This window comes from Siniperca chuatsi, linkage group LG8 (assembly GCF_020085105.1).
Source record: "Siniperca chuatsi isolate FFG_IHB_CAS linkage group LG8, ASM2008510v1, whole genome shotgun sequence".
NCBI lineage: Eukaryota > Metazoa > Chordata > Actinopteri > Centrarchiformes > Sinipercidae > Siniperca > Siniperca chuatsi.
This window is the reverse complement of record NC_058049.1, coordinates 15,311,402-15,327,060: the sequence shown is the minus strand read 5'-3', so window position 1 is coordinate 15,327,060 and position 15,659 is coordinate 15,311,402. Positions and strand designations below refer to the sequence as shown.

Below are 15,659 nucleotides of genomic sequence, written 5' to 3'. Positions count from 1 at the left end.
GCGTGTTCAAGAATGACACCGCGCGCAGTGAGTGCGTGAACACGCCGCCAGTGCGGGAGAGGGAAAAACGTAAGTCGTCAGGGCGTACGGTGGCACAGACAGAGTAGACTACACAAAAAGAATGTGTTCATGTGTTCCCATGTGTTTTCTTCAAATATTTTAAAGACATTTTGCTTTTATTGTCTGTAAGAGCAAGATCATTCAGAAGTAAGCTCAACTCAAAATGAACAAAAGACGGAAAGAAGATTGGGAACCAAAACATTTCTGTTTGTGAATAAATAACTTTATAAGAAACTTAACAATAGGCTATATTCTAGAGATTGGTTACCCACAGAAACTGATATATCTTTCTAAGTTGTGAGTGACATCATCTTTTTACTTTATGTCTTTCCTTTTTATCTGCAAGTTTTTATTTATTTACTTTTTAACTTATTTTGGATATTAAATAGTCTTTCATTTCATTGTCATTGCATTAATTTATTTTATTTATTATTAGATTTTATTGTATAGATACCTTTATACTATGTTGAATATGTTATTAGCACTCCTGTACCTTGTGTGTGCTTGTTTTGTACCTGATGTACTATGTAGCCTACACTTATTGTACACTGCATGATGATGATAATGATGGTGATGATAATTACCAATATATAAGAGCCACTGTGCCTCATCATTATAAAAATAATTTGTTCTTTATAAGTAAAGGTTAACCATCATTATTATCACAGAAACTCAAAAACATCCCTACAGATATTCCACTGTCTGTATTTTCTTCCATATCAGTGATGCATTGTAACTGAAAAGCCTCAATTACAGTTACTGCAGGGCTCATAATTCAGTATATTTATCTAGGACAATATGACTCGCTAAATCATAACACTAGGTGAATTAATCTGACAATATGAAAGTGGCGTGAGTGTGACCCAGATTCTGGGGGATGCATTACTTACGCACAGCTGCCTGTCTCTGCCTCTCCACACTGCGTCTGCCTGTCTGCCATTCACAAGCAGCACCACACACATCATCACAGCTTTCTGTGGCTGCAGCATATGCAGCCCATTGCTGCAGGGCAACGTAGGCCATAGGAAGTGGAAGAAAGAAGAGCACACAGTCAGGAATGAGTTTCAGCTGTCTACATCATGTCCGCTCCTACAGTGGTCACACTCATCCAGTGATGAGCAGAATCCCAGTGGGCATTTTTCCCAGGTTGTATTAGGCTTGTGCTGTTTATATGTATGGAACATTTTTGAGTTGGGTAAAGCAGACAAGCAAAGGGGGTGAGTTTGGAGTATTAAGCTGCGCTCCATTCAGGTTCCTGCTGAGGCCAGCAAACAGACACCCAGATGGAGTGATAAAGTGAAAAAACATTGTGGTTGCAGGCAGGTTGCAGAGAGATGAGGGAGGGGGGTGTCCTGTTTTGTTTTGGTGAGGGATTGACTCTGAGAGCGAATGTGTGTCAGAGAGCGGTAATGAGTGTTTCTGTTAATTGTTTTGCCTGAGGTATTTTTACTGTTTTCAGCAACATGGTACATTGTGAGCCTGTTTTTGTACCATGCTCTCTCTGAACAGGAGAACAGCAGATTTCACAGAAAGAGGATAAAGGAAACCTTTTTGTATTTGACGTCACAATAACCTTGTGATTAGGCCTTGTGATGTCTCATCCTCTGATAAAAGAACAACCCAAGGTGTTATTAGATTCAGGTGATGGTGATGATTAAAGTGTAAAAGTGATGGTGAATAGCGTCCTGAGCCTGTTTTATGCTTCTAAGAGACGGTGTACTGACTAGGATGAATGGACAAGTTACAAACATGTTAATCACAGATTTCTTCATGGGAAGAAGGTTATTAGTTACACAGTCATGTGAGGAGTCACTGTTTTTATTAACTTAACATAATCATCTTAGGTTTTTGGCATATCCATGAGAGCTGTTCATAACAAGCTTAACATATTCATGACTGCTTGCAGATTAAACTTATTATAGCTTTTAGAGACGGCCTCTTGTATTCAGAGGGGACCGGAGAATCAAATGAGGGATATAACTAGCCAACTTTCCGTCTATACAGCATTTAGTTTAAGCACATAGACATAGACAAACATTAGACACCTTTGTGTCCATTTCTGAAGCCAGCCACCAAACCGACCTATTTTCCACAATGTAACCCTTAGTCCCCACTCTGCAGTGAGTGAGTGTGGTGACGTAACACTTTCACATGAAGGCAGTTAGGCTTCCCGGGCATGAGTCACACCACTGTTAGTCACTAAAAAATCTGAGTCTGATGTTCCATGGTCCATCCCCCCCAAAAAATCTTAATTCATAACATGAACATAACAAGATGACAGCCTAGTGTGTAACAGAAGAAAATGTTCTTTGAAATTTCTTTGATTTGTAAAAGCTTTTCAAACACAGTAACAAATATTTCTCTCTGTTTCTGACCCTCTGGGTAAGCTATGAAGTGTTTAGTGGAACTGCTGGTGTTAAATGTTCCATTAGACAGTCCAATACTTTGCTCTAGAAATACACTGCACACACCCAGAATCATAATACAAGTTGTTTAATGTAGCCACAGTACAAGTTGTATGAATCAACAAGGAGAGTTATAGAGCTTAGCATTGCAGTGTAGTTCTAGTCGCTAGAAATTTAAATAAACAATGTATTGTGTAATTGTCACCATAAAGGCACCATAATGTTATTGTAGTCTGTGATTAAGCGTCTGTGAGTATTGTGAACCACATTCTGCATAAAATTAAGTGTTTTCTATCCCTGCTTTGGGCCTTTTTCAGGACATTAATTAAATGGATTTTCAGCCCTTTGTTTTAATATCTTATTAAAGGGGCACTCCAACAATTTTACACATGAAGTTCAGTTTACTCGTCGAGAGGAATACTTCTCAGTCTGTTGTATGATGTATTCTGTGGCTCTGGAGGGAGGTTTCCCAAGTTTAAAAAAAAAAATCTGATCACGGGTATCTTGGGCTTGAGACTTAAACATTGTAACAGAAAGTCTGCCATTTCAAACTGGAGATGTAGGGTTTGAAAGAAGTGAGCATTTAGGAGTCAGGGAAATTAGTGTCTAATGAAAGACGCAAGTGAGTTGCATTATGAAAGATGCAGGATCCAGCATTTTTGGAGCTTGAACCAGACTACAGAGTACAAATCAGGTTATCTTGGCCTCTGCTCCTTCAGTTTTGACCTTTTTTTAAATGTTTCTCATGAGTCCACCACCTTTATGTAAGTGCAGTACTAAATTGCTGAAGAACCCCTTTAAGTCAAAACTCAGCCAATTTCAAAAAGAACATGAGCTCAGACCTAAAGGGTTGCAACTAAAGGCCACTATGCATACAATTATTCCTGTTCTCCATTTTTTCTTTTATTTCATTTTCCTCTCTCTCAGCTTCTTTTCCACTCAGGCCTCAAAATAACTACAGATCAATACATAGAGGGCTGGCAGCTGAAGAAGGGACATAAGCCACAGGAAGGAGTTGAGTTTTCCCCACTTGTGTGTAAGAAGTGCCAATGATTTAAGCATAACAGTTTGTAAGAGTTTCTAATAACATGTTCGTATAAAAGATGGTTCATGTTCTAGTCAGTGGCACCAACATTACAAGAGTTGGATTAACTCCCTGTCTGAGAATTTCTTCAAAGTGAAATCTGTATGACAACATGCTGTATGTTATTATATTAGTATCATAACATAAACACACTGGTGTGATATTTATAGAGTACATAATGTGTAATTAAAAAATACCCTGGGTCTTGAAAATTGACCAAAGTATCAGCTGGCTGCAGTCCATCCAGCATTACAGCTGTTTCCCTGCAGAGAGAAACTTCAAAGGTCAGAATAGCTACTGGGCTGCATTTGCAATGGAAACTCATCTTCACTGCAGTCAATGTCCGTTCTCACATAACCCTTCCTGTTGTCATGGTTACTGACCATACCTCCTCTCATCCTCCTCAGGTCTCTCTTCCTGTGAGAGTTATTGGCAATGCCGAGGAGACCGTGGGTGGGGCCTGTGCTGTTTAGGGACCTGTTACCTTCTGTTGACACAGAAGGAGACGAAGTGGAGGTTGAGTGCATTTTGGACTGATAGTCTCTATTGTGTCATGCAGCAGCTTTTAATTACTGCAACTGGTATAGCGGGCTTGTCAGATATGAGATTAGAAAAGATGATGGTTAAAGTCTCCATCACTTGGGCTCTAGAATAAGCCATTACTGCCTTGAGGGGATACAGAGAAAGAAAGAAAGCAGACTGAAGTTAAAAGACCAGCTTGTTTCAATTTTCAAGTAATGACCATGGTAAAAACCTGCAAGTGTTGACTGTGACCACCTCAGTGTGGGCCTAACAAATCTGCTAGGAGATTTGCATTATAGGAAGATTTGGAGGTCATTATTACACATATCTGTCTTGAGCTGCTTTGTCTAATTTAGATGGAAATTGCGTCTGTAAGTGCATGTGTGCCTAAGCCTATTTAAATTGAAGGTATGCATGTGAAAGACCAAAACCAGTATAACGGTCCTGCTTATCCTCTCAACTGGATTGCATTCATCTACTAATCGAGAGCTATTTACATAACTGCTTCAATGCAGCTGCAGTTAAGCAATTACTGCCCCCATTTCCTTCTTTTCCCACAATGTGGTATCTACTCCCAGTCCCAGACTTGAACTTTAATCTCACTCTTTCCCCTGAGTCCTGTTGCTTATTCTCTTTGTATGTCCTTTAATTGTCTGCTCCCCTTCCTTTTTTGCCTGGGTCCCCCTCTTCTGAACTTTAATGTTTTCCTTTCCTTGTTTGTTTCCCAGTGCTCATGATTGCAGGTTGCACTGCACATGTATGTGAGCAAAACGCTTCACTTCCGAGCACCCTCAGTAGCTTATGTTTGGGCTCAATCAATATATTGTTGTCACAGAGTAAAACTGGCAGAAAATATTACACCCAAATCACAGATTTAGAGGCAGGCTATCACAGTTTTTACCTACTTGTTTTGCGGAATAAATAACTCAAACTGCATTTGCATGTACTCTATTAGCAGATCATACTCTTGAGTTTGGATCGTGTGATTAAACATAGTTGTTGGACAAACACATTTACATTTAAATTCTTAAATGACACTTAAATGTGGCTAATGAGGGGTCATGCTATATTCCCCCAGCCAACATGGCTTTAAAATGTCATGGTACTGCCCTTTTTTTCTCCAAACCTTATTGACTAAAAAAAAAAAAAATTGTGAAATATTGAAGGAAAATAGTAATCATGGGTATTTTTTTAATCCACAAGCAACATGTACTGCCATCTCCTGGTAGAAAACATTTATTACGTTGTTGCAAACAGAAAAAAAAATCGAAATACGATTAATAAAAACAAAGCAGACATTTAAAGCTCTATTATAGAAACTGATTTTAGAATTTAACCCATTTAAATGAGTGTTATATGCTCAATGAACTTAAAATAACTGTCCCTGATATCACGTTAAGGATTTAGAATCTGTAACATATAAAGTCTTTCGACAATTGATTGATCTTGACTGAGATTAATTATTTCAACGTCCTTTGCAGCCAATCAAATTGCGCTTAAAAAAAAGTCCTCAGTTTTGTCCAATCACAACACGCAGAATATGAAGTGGGCGTGGACGTGAAGTGGAGCAGCTGACGGACTTTCCTGTACATTGTGTATGTTTGGAGTTTGACCACGCAGAGCCATCGGACAGGCAGATTTTACAGAAGCGAAAATGAAGAATGACTTGGGAAACTGAATAGCAAAGAAACTGATATATTTCTCGAGGCCCTTTCCCTTGGAGGATTTAAAATAAACTGGTGTGTTCGTGGTAAAGGTGAGCGGACAACAGTAGTGACATGTTTGAAGAACATGCATGTTAGCATTAGCAACAAAACCACCGGTTATTTTAGCTGCCTGCTACATCTATCACTGTCATGTCGGTCACATAAAGACTGTGACACTGAATAATACACTGCATTGCATTAGTGGAAAACGTTTATAAACGGTAGCTGAATTAGGATCGCTAATAGGTTTATTTGCACGTCCACTCCACCGGTTGCATCAGTGTTATCTTCTTACTGGCCAAGGGGGGTTCCCTAAATTGCAACAGGACACATCACGTTTCCAGTCAGGGTACTTCAAGGATGTCTCCTTCTCTATATAGCTGCGCAGGGCTCACTTGATAATGTCTAAAATAGACTGCAGGCCACATGACGGGTTTGCTATCGCAGAAAGCAAAAGGTGTTACACAGCTGAAACAAACTTAACTCAAACACAACATGGATTTGCAAAAGGGATATTAAGGGAATTGGGCTGTTTAGTCAGCGCAGGTCAATACTCAACTATGTGTCATTGAGGCAGATACGTCTGCAGGCTAATACTGTTCAACCAGCGCCAGTTTTTAAAGACTCATCTGCTGTTCGTTGTAGGGTTGGAATGAAAATCTGCTGGCATTTGTGTCTTAGTGGCACATGTTTGAGAGCCACAGGTGTCTGTTAGCACTGTGTTAAAGCTGTAAGATAGATGTCACAGTTTATTATTTTTTACAGTAAGTCATGTTTGCATCAGAAAACTTTGTCAGACTTTGTAGGTCATATCTAATATAAAGTGTTCACTCAATTTTCTCATCTTGGTCTTTCTTTTTTTGCAGCAAATTGGATTGTCACCCATTTAAACATTCATAAAAAGTCCTCAATCAAATTGTTTTTGTATGCAATTTTGTGACATCACTACTTTTGAATTGGTGTATCAATACGATATTCTCACACAAAATATAATACTTTCATTTATCAACATTATTTCACCAACCTGTGGTTTTTGGTGAGGATTCAGGAGGAGATTCAGTGATTTGTTTGTGTTATTGCAGTCTTAATGGCAATATCTGCGTGAGTGGAGGGGGCGTGCTGAAATGAAAGGAGAAAGTGTCCTTTCACAACAGCTGTTACTCCACCACAAGTGTCAACGCAGACACTGCCACTTCCTTCTCCTTCATACCCTCTCCCTGTCAGCCGTTTTGCCTTGAACATTCTGCTACACACACATTACCATATCACTTACATTTTACCATTACTGTTTCTAGATACACAGTGATTGTGATTAAAACGTAGAGTTGAATTTTTTAATTGTCATCTGCGATTTTCAGCCATGGAACCATCACTGACCGGCAACCCAGCCACCCCAAGACTCAGCCCCTCATCTCCCTCCACCCTGAGGCCAGGCCTTTCCTCTTCCAGCTCATCTTCAACCACAACCGCACCAACTTCAGACCGCCCTAAGCCTAAACTAACCATGCCAACACCTCCAACCACACCCTCATCTTCTCCCTCCCCTCGGACTTCTCCAGGTCTCTCCTCCCGTTCTTCCTCCCTCTCCACGCCGCCTTCTTCCCCTCTCCACCAGCCCATCAGGAGCCCCTCTCAGGTGGGCAGATCTCAGCTTAATGCAGCCTCTACAGGGAATCCCCCAAGTGGATCCACAGCTGGAGCTGCTGCCAGGGCTCCACAGCCTCCTCCCACACCTGAACCAGGTGAGAATCCAACTCTGACCGTTGACCTTTGACACTTTTAATCACTAAATCTTTATCTCACTGTTTAACTTTCCTCTTCTACACCAATCAGTGCAGCCAACACTCCCAGTTTACTGTGAGTACTGCAGTGTCTCCATAACAACCATAGACATTTACCACAACATGGAAAGCAGCCTCTCCCACTCTGCTGACTTGAGGAGAAAAACCTGTCTCACCCCTCTCTCTGTCTAGGTGATCTCTTAGCTGCACTGCGGGTATCACATTGTATTTGTTGCATGGATTTGCAGTGATGTCTAGATATGTAAATATGGAGTATTACTGGAAAGTGTGAAATCTAACACCCCAGTTCTGTTCCCTGAAAAATACACGCCCTGTACCATGTGTTTGGCTGTCTGGATTTGAAGAGATAATCATAATGAAGCTTATGAAAGTAGGAATGGGAAACAGATCACATCACTGTGTAAGCATGTCTGTTCAGGGAAGCCAGCAGCTGCTGTTGACTGTGCTGACAAACAGTTATTTTAGGGCTCAGGCGAAGGATAGGGGTATGAGCAGCGTACCAGGAGATGGAAGTTACCAGATCCCATAACATTTACTTTTGCTTACAGACAGGCAGGCACAGACAGACCACCACTTGACTCACCAGTATCACTTACAGCCTGTGGGCGTTTCCACATTTGTTGCCACCTCCATCTTTTTCCTAATAAACACGATTAGAAAGGTTTCCTATCATTTATTTTAAACACAACAAATATGACGCTTTACTTTAAAGGAAGTAGACACATTTTCCATGTGAGCTCTAGCTCAAGTGAGGCACTGGGATTTGAGAGAAACAGAACTCATCAGCCGAAAGAAGATGATAATTAGACCAAAAGGGACATCCTTATCAGGACAGAAGCTGTTTCTGGAAGGATCTGACTCATGCTCACGCTCTGGGATCGCTTATGTCACCGACTGGCACATCGAACTGGACTGTTTCCATCTGCCTCTTTATGTTTCTCATGTGTGCAGAGTATTTTAAAACCAGAAATGAGTAAAAAAAACTATGATTATACTTTAAAGCTAGTGTAGGTAATGTATTTCAGAAGCATTTTTTGTTATTTGTTGGCTGGCCTACCTACCTGTATGCATCCGTGCACTCATTGCACATGAAAATGTGTTTTGGGGAGTGACTTTGGAGGGAGGCCACACTTGGATACTTTCAAAATTTAGCTCTCTCTGTTCCTAGTTTCTCCAACGTTAGCTACCCTAGCTTTAAATACTCACCTGAAGAAATTATTTATAGTAATTTATTTTATAGTTGAAATCTCAGTTTTTTCTCAAACTTCAGGCTATAGACATGAAAAATAAAAGTATTCATAATTCTGTTTTAGACATGAACTTGAAATGGAAACAGCTTGGTCACCAGGTTTAGGCCCTATAAATCAGAGTAACTTGGATACTATACTTTCACTGTCCTGTGTCGTGATGTGTGTGTTGTGGGGGCACATGCTTGGTTTCTTTTATATCTTGTCTTAATGCGTTTTATGTCTTGTTGTTGAAAGGTGCTATACAAATAAACCTGCCTTGTCAAGTTCAAATCTTTAGTGTCCCACAAGAAAGAATATTTTTTTAATTAACTGTCCTTCTGTGTTATTGACCTATTTATAGAAGACAAACTTTAATAAAGCATTAATAGCCACACATTTTATGAAAGAAGGCATTTTGTTGGACACTGTTTTATTAAGAGTCTGTTGTATATTGTGTACCCATTTTTGAAGACCCATGAAATATACTGTAGAGTGTTTAGTAAATAATTTTCTGTTTTCTTCAGAAGAGCCAGAGGAGGAGGTCAGTTTTGAGGATCTGGAGGAAAGCGCAAAGTCAGGAGATGCTAAAGCACAGACCAAGGTCAGTGTCAATGAACATATTGCAAATACTCTGACTTTAATGACCATATCGTGGCCACAGAACAGATCAGCTAAGTAATGATAAATGTTATTTTAGAGTGACATATTGACGGGTCATGAGTCAGCTGTGTGACAGTAATGCTTGCCTTGCAAGTCTAAGAGTGTGTGTGTGTGTGTGTGTGTGTGTGTGTGTGTGTGTGTGTGTGTGTGTGTGTGTGTGTGTGTGCGTGCGTGCGTGTGTCTTTAACCTGAATGCACACTAACCTATGGGGACTTGTGTCACTGTGGGGACAAAAATTGAGGTCCCCACAGGTATAGACTGCTTTTTGAGGGTTAAGACTTGGTTTTAGGATCTGGTTCCATTAGGTTAGGGTCAGTGTAAGGGTTAAGGTTAGGCATTTAGTTGTGATGGTTAAGGTTAGGGTAGGGGGCTAGGGAAAGCATTATGTCTACTGTCCAGCCTGGTGATAGTGAAACAAATGTTTGTGTGTGCGTGTGTGTGTGTCCAGATGGGACGTTACTTCCTGGCACTGGCAGAAGAAAGGGATGAGGAGCTGAACAACTGTACAGCGGTCACTTGGCTCATCCAGGCTGCTAAACAAGGCCGCAAGGACGCTGTCAAACTGCTGCAGCAGTGCTTAGCCTCCAGGAAAGGTACCAAAATCTCCCACTGCTACCCTCAATGTTTGGCTACTAGCGAAGTAGCATGAAAATCATTGGTTTGATGAATTCAACTTCACCTAATGCTGGGAATAGTTGTCGATCATCAGCGTGCACATTTGTGTTCATGTTTTTCAGGCATCACTCTGGAGAACTTTGAGGAGGTGAAGAAGTTGTGTACAGAGACGCGCTTTGAGAGAGGAGTTAGGAAAGCAGCTCTGCTAATGTACTGGAAGTTGAACCCGGAGAGGAAGAAGTCAGTGGCTGTTTCTGAGATGCTAGAGAACGTTGAACATGTCCACACAGAGCCAGGTATGGGAGGGGATATACTGTAATTTTACACACTGACATTGCACAGTTTGATGTTTCTTATTAAAACAAATGTATCGTAGAAGTAGTGGTATACTCAACAGGCTGTAAATTATTTTAAAGAGGCAAAGAAATACAGACCAGTTTCATGTTAAGGGGACTTTTTTTACCCTCTTGTATTTACAGGCACACCAGTCTCACCGGGCCCACTAAACAGCTCTGCCAAGAAACAGAGGAGAGTCCTGGAGTCTATGGTCACCAGTGAGGGTATGTGTGGTTTGAAACATGGCCCCAACTTGTAGGATATCTTTAACAAACCCGAGAAAAAAGTGTTTATTAATACAATTGTCTATGTACAATTTGTAATTGATTCCTCTTTTCTAAGATGATTCAGTAAATACATTCTTTTTATTTATTCATGTTTTAAGATATGAAATCCCAGCTGCAAATGAGGAAAAAGTAACTTTCACATTTACATTTGCTTTTAAGTTAATGTACAACATGTGTCTTCTGTGTGTCTTGGTAGCCAGCTCACATGTGGGTCTGGACGACTTTGTTGAGATGACTAAGAAGTATGCTCAGGGTATTGCACCTTCACCAGTCATGGCTGCAGCAGGAGATAACGACGAAGACGATGATGATGTAGTAGTGAAGAATCCAGATGAATTGCCCTTACACCAAAAGGTAGGAAGCTCTCAGACTTTGTAAGGATGTGACTGGTGTCTGCTGTCCATGCTCTCCTCTTTTTACCCTGCATTTGTTAAACGTCCCCTGCCACTCATAAATGTGTGTTGCTTATGGTTACTTCACTTGGATGTTTGAGCTTCACTGTGCAGAATGGTGTATGTGCAGTTTGACACTTGAAGGCTGATGTGCTGACGCTGCCCTACTCCTCTCTTGTGCTTCCCCCAGCTGCTGAAGTTCCCTCTGTACGCTTTGCTGGAGATCAAGGAGCACCTCATCGACTGGGCGTCACGCGCTGGCATGCAGTGGCTCAGCACCCTGATCCCCATGCACCACGTCAACGCACTTATCTTCTTCTTTATCATCTCTAACCTCACAATCGAGTTCTTCATCTTCCTCATCCCACTGCTGGTTTTCTACCTCTCATTCTTCTCCATGGTCATCTGCACACTGCGGGTATTTCAGGTTAGTGACTACTCCTATTAAAGATGTTCACTCAGTTATATTGTTTTCTTACTCAGTATTGCTGATTTTGGCAATACTGAACCTGTAAATGTGAGCGTTTTTACCAGAGGACTTGGTTTAGATTTGTGTACTAGAATACATATGTACTTATCTGAAGAGATTCAAGTAAACAGAAATTAATAAGCATCTTTTCTTCAGAATTCAAAAGCATGGGAACATTTTCGTGCCCTGACAGACCTGCTGGCTCACTTTGAACCTGGTATTGATCTGGAGCAGGCTGAGACCAACTTTGGATGGACACACTTGGAGCCTTATCTGTAAGTACATCTCTGTTTGCATGAATCCATGTGGAAACATATTCATTTCTTTGTTCAGTTGCCTACTTTTAGTTTACTCTGTTTTGTTTGCAAATGGTAAGGTTTAGTTTTGTTTGGGTTTTACTAGTTCAGTTGTCATGTATATACAGTCATGCAGTTGCTTAGTTCAGGCTGATTTTGTAAAAACTTATTTTAATGTTTTATTTAACTTCTTTAACCTGAACATGAATAAACCAGATTGTAAGAATATATAAAGAAGAGTAGAAAAGGTGTAAAGTATTATTCTCAAAATAAACAGTAAAATTAAAGAAAGTGAATGAAATCAAGATGACAAATACACATATTGTGCAAAATTAATTAAAAATGAATACATCCTGCCTCTTTGTGTTCTCAGGTATTTCCTGCTCTCAGTGGTCTTTGTGGTTTTCTCCTTCCCTGTTGCTGATAAATCCTGGATCCCCTGCTCAGAGCTGGCTGCTGTCGCTTTCTTCTTCACCGTCACCGCCTTCCTCAGCCTTCATGCCTCTGCTCAGCTCTTCGCTCGTAAAGCCCTCCTCACAGAGGTCCTCTCCGGAGCTTGTTCCCTCACTCACCTCCTGCCAGACTCCTTCTGGTTCCTCAGGGTCTTTGGGATGACGTTCATCACTGTGCCTCTAGGGGACATTGTGGTGTTGAACCTGGGGATGCCATGTCTGCTATATGGACACCTTTTCTATCTCTTCTTCCGTATGGCCCAGCTGAGAGGCTTCAAGGGCACCTACCTGTGCCTGGTGCCCTACCTGGTTTGCTTCACCTGGTGTGAGCTCTGCTTGGTGCTCCTTAATAACGCCACTGCAATAGGACTCATCCGCACCTGCGTTGGCTACTTCCTCTTCCTGTTCGCCCTTCCTATACTCTCTCTGGGCCTGGCTGCAATGCTCATCATCCAGTTACTGCAGTGGTTTCTCGCCCTGGAGCTGACCAAGATGGTGGTCACACTGACAGTTTGCTTCGTGCCAGTAGTGTTGAGGCTTTGGACCCGCTTCAGCCTCAACCCCATTGTGGTTTTTCGGTCTTTGTCACGGAGCAACATTGTCAAGCTCATCCTGGTGTGGCTCAGTGCGGTGGTGCTCTTCTGCTGGATGTACGTCTACAGGTCTGAAGGCATGAAGGTTTATAACTCCACCCTGACGTGGCCCGAGTACAGCAACCTCTGCGGCCCTCTGGCCTGGAAAGAGTCCAACATGGCCCAAACCCAGATTCTATGCTCTCATCTCGAAGGACATCGTGTCACCTGGACTGGACGCTTCAAATACGTCCGTGTGACCGACATTGAGAACGGGCCGCATTCGGTTATCAACCTGCTGCCTGTATTTATGGGGAACTGGATGAGGTGCCTGTATGGTGAGCCGTATCCTTTGTGTGAGGAGGTGAAAAATGTCACAGCTGAGCCCCAGCCCCAGCCTGCCCCGGCTCCTCCACCAGAAGATCCCCTCTGCAAACTTAAAAAACTAGCCAAGCACGAATGCCACATCAAACGCTTTGATCACTACAAATTCGAAGTCACGATGGGCATGCCGCTGGAGAGGAAGACCCGGAACGGGACGATCATAGAGGACGAAGACGCGACTAAGGACATAGTTCTGCGGGCTAGTAATGAGTTCAAGTCTGTGCTTTTACACTTAAAAACAGGAAGCCTGGTGGAGTTTAGCACCATACTGGAGGGTCGTTTAGGCTCCAAATGGCCCGTGTTTGAACTGAAAGCCATTCACTGCATGTCGTGCGCCAATGCCCGCGTGCCCAGCAGCAGGCAGTACAAGATTGAACACGACTGGAGGCGCACAGCTCAGTATGCCCTGCAGTTTGGTTTTGACTTCTTCTTCCACCCCTTCCTGACCGTTCAGCTAGAGCAACACTCAGAGAGTGAAACAGAGACTGTGACCCAGGAGGGGGGGTAGAGGGAGAGAGATCTGGCAAACACACCTCTGGGAGAAATAAGATGTAAGATAATGATAATACTATCTTCAGTACAGAACATTAATGATTATAAAGCACTGTTCTGAACAGAATGTAATTGCAATACTGGCGATTATTTAGTTCTGTAAGAGGGTGGACAGATACTCAGAGTGTGTGTTTGCATTCTTATAACGTTTGAGCCAAAATGTGCGAGTGTGAGAATATATAATATAATGAAATTAAATGTACAATTTTTAAGGCGAGAAACACAAATGAATGAGGTTTTTAGAATAAGTAATTTACTGCCTAACACTAAAGAAAACCATGAAATAAAGCTCAGTTGTGGTCAGTTGTGCATTTCATCCAGTTTAAGCTATACTTCTCATCACAGTGAGTCTGCTAATGAATTTCGATTGTTTGTTCGTCGTACAAACACTGTCTGCTGCACCCATTTTTATGTTTATCAAATATTTGTGGCCAAAATCATCAGTATTTACATTTTACAGTTTCCTTGTTGAACTGTACTCTGGTTGTTGTGTCTGTGGCCTACACATTTTAGAAGAAAAAGTTTCTTTTTTTTAAACAAAAGGTTGTAATGCTGATGATAACTCATAAGGGTTTCTCCTCATTTAACATTATACAGTATATGTCCAGTATGCCATTTTGAAATGGTTGGTATTGGAAATTATTGGAAGTGCCTTTATAAGACTCTTAGTCTCAATTCAAAAATAATTTGGAAGAAAATAGACAAAATCATGTCTTTAATCCTTAACCCTTAAAAAGCTCAGCTGCACCTGCGCTTGTATTTATTATAGAGCAGTTTATTTTATCAGAAGTTTATCTCTGCCTCCTCTGTTCTCATGTTTCTTGCCGTTTCTCCTTTCTCCTCCCTTATTTGTCTCCATCTCTGCTGTGCAGAGACTTAATATATATTCGGTCCCAGATTGATGATGTGTTTTAAGTTAGGATGTCGCTACTGTTTTCTATACTGTGACCCATAAACATAATGAAAACATTTGCTTCTTGCTGTTTTTATTTAACAATAATTGCATTACATTCATTTTAAACACAGCACTTTAAGGTTTTGAAGCATGCTCTTAGTCCTGCCTTTATAAGCATGTGCTAATTATTTATTTTGCTCATACTGTATATGTTTGAGATCACCATTTCAGTGCAATAGGTATTCTGACATGTCATAGTAGGAAAAGCACAAGTGTAAATATAAAATTAATGATGGCTGAATTCCATTTAGCTGCTTCGTGTCCGGCTGTTTTGGTTCACTCTCACAGCTCTCATAGCATCGTTTTCGGCTGCAGCAAACAGACCAAGTTAGCAACTAGCTGCTAAAGAGCCAGATATTTCCCTCAGGAGATGGTAGAGATCAAAAACAGGGTGAATATAGGACTTACGTTCGTTAGGTGGCCAAAAGAATGATAATGTTGCTCAATAACTGCTAATAAGTTCGCCATTATAAACTTCAAAGGTGATGTGTCAATGGTGTGTTCAACTTCTTTTGCTGCCCCTAAGTGGCCAAAACAAAAAAAGATATTATTGCAGGTTTAATGTGATTGGTCCTACCTGTGCTTTTCCTGCTATGACAAGTCAAAATGTCTCCTGTAAAAAAAGTCTGTGAATGTGATTCATTTGGGAAGAACAAGAGTGCACAGATATGAACAATTGATTGTATCAAAATTCAGGTTAGAAAGATTTATTCACACAGCAATTAAGCATGTAAAGTACAAGATGAACACACTTTAGGAAGAAAAGAAAAAAACTGATGCTCATCAAACACTTAAGAGAAATCCAAAACCTGAAAAGGCCCATCTAGTTCACCATCAGTAAAGCACAGACGTGACTTTTGTGTGTAGAAACTTGCATTTT

General features: G+C 41.1%; 1 protein-coding gene across 3 annotated transcripts; it reads left to right on the top strand.

Annotated features, from left to right (window-relative positions):
• Positions 1-5,625: 5,625 nt before the first annotated feature.
• Positions 5,626-14,793, top strand: wfs1b (Wolfram syndrome 1b (wolframin)). Of its 3 annotated transcripts, none has more exons than XM_044205822.1 (10): positions 5,626-5,827; positions 7,136-7,519; positions 9,336-9,409; positions 9,918-10,062; positions 10,207-10,380; positions 10,564-10,644; positions 10,904-11,061; positions 11,290-11,526; positions 11,725-11,843; positions 12,238-14,793. In XM_044205822.1, the coding sequence occupies exons 2-10, from the start codon at positions 7,138-7,140 to the stop codon at positions 13,778-13,780; spliced, it is 2,913 nt and encodes a 970-aa protein (XP_044061757.1). In that variant the 5' UTR covers positions 5,626-5,827; positions 7,136-7,137; the 3' UTR covers positions 13,781-14,793. The 3 variants fall into 3 exon arrangements, with proteins under 3 accessions (XP_044061757.1, XP_044061755.1, XP_044061756.1); XM_044205820.1 differs by having other exon boundaries at positions 5,627-5,827; positions 9,333-9,409; XM_044205821.1 differs by lacking the exon at positions 5,626-5,827 and adding an exon at positions 6,960-6,996 and having other exon boundaries at positions 9,333-9,409.
• Positions 14,794-15,659: the final 866 nt, after the last annotated feature.

Coding starts and splice junctions, on each gene's coding strand:
- wfs1b (XM_044205820.1), top strand. CDS start 7,138: ATGGAACCATCACTGACCGGCAACCCAGCCACCCCAAGACTCAGCCCC. Junction 10,645..10,903: donor GTCTATGGTCACCAGTGAGG/GTATGTGTGGTT, acceptor GTGTCTTGGTAG/CCAGCTCACATGTGGGTCTG. Junction 11,527..11,724: donor GCACACTGCGGGTATTTCAG/GTTAGTGACTAC, acceptor TCTTTTCTTCAG/AATTCAAAAGCATGGGAACA.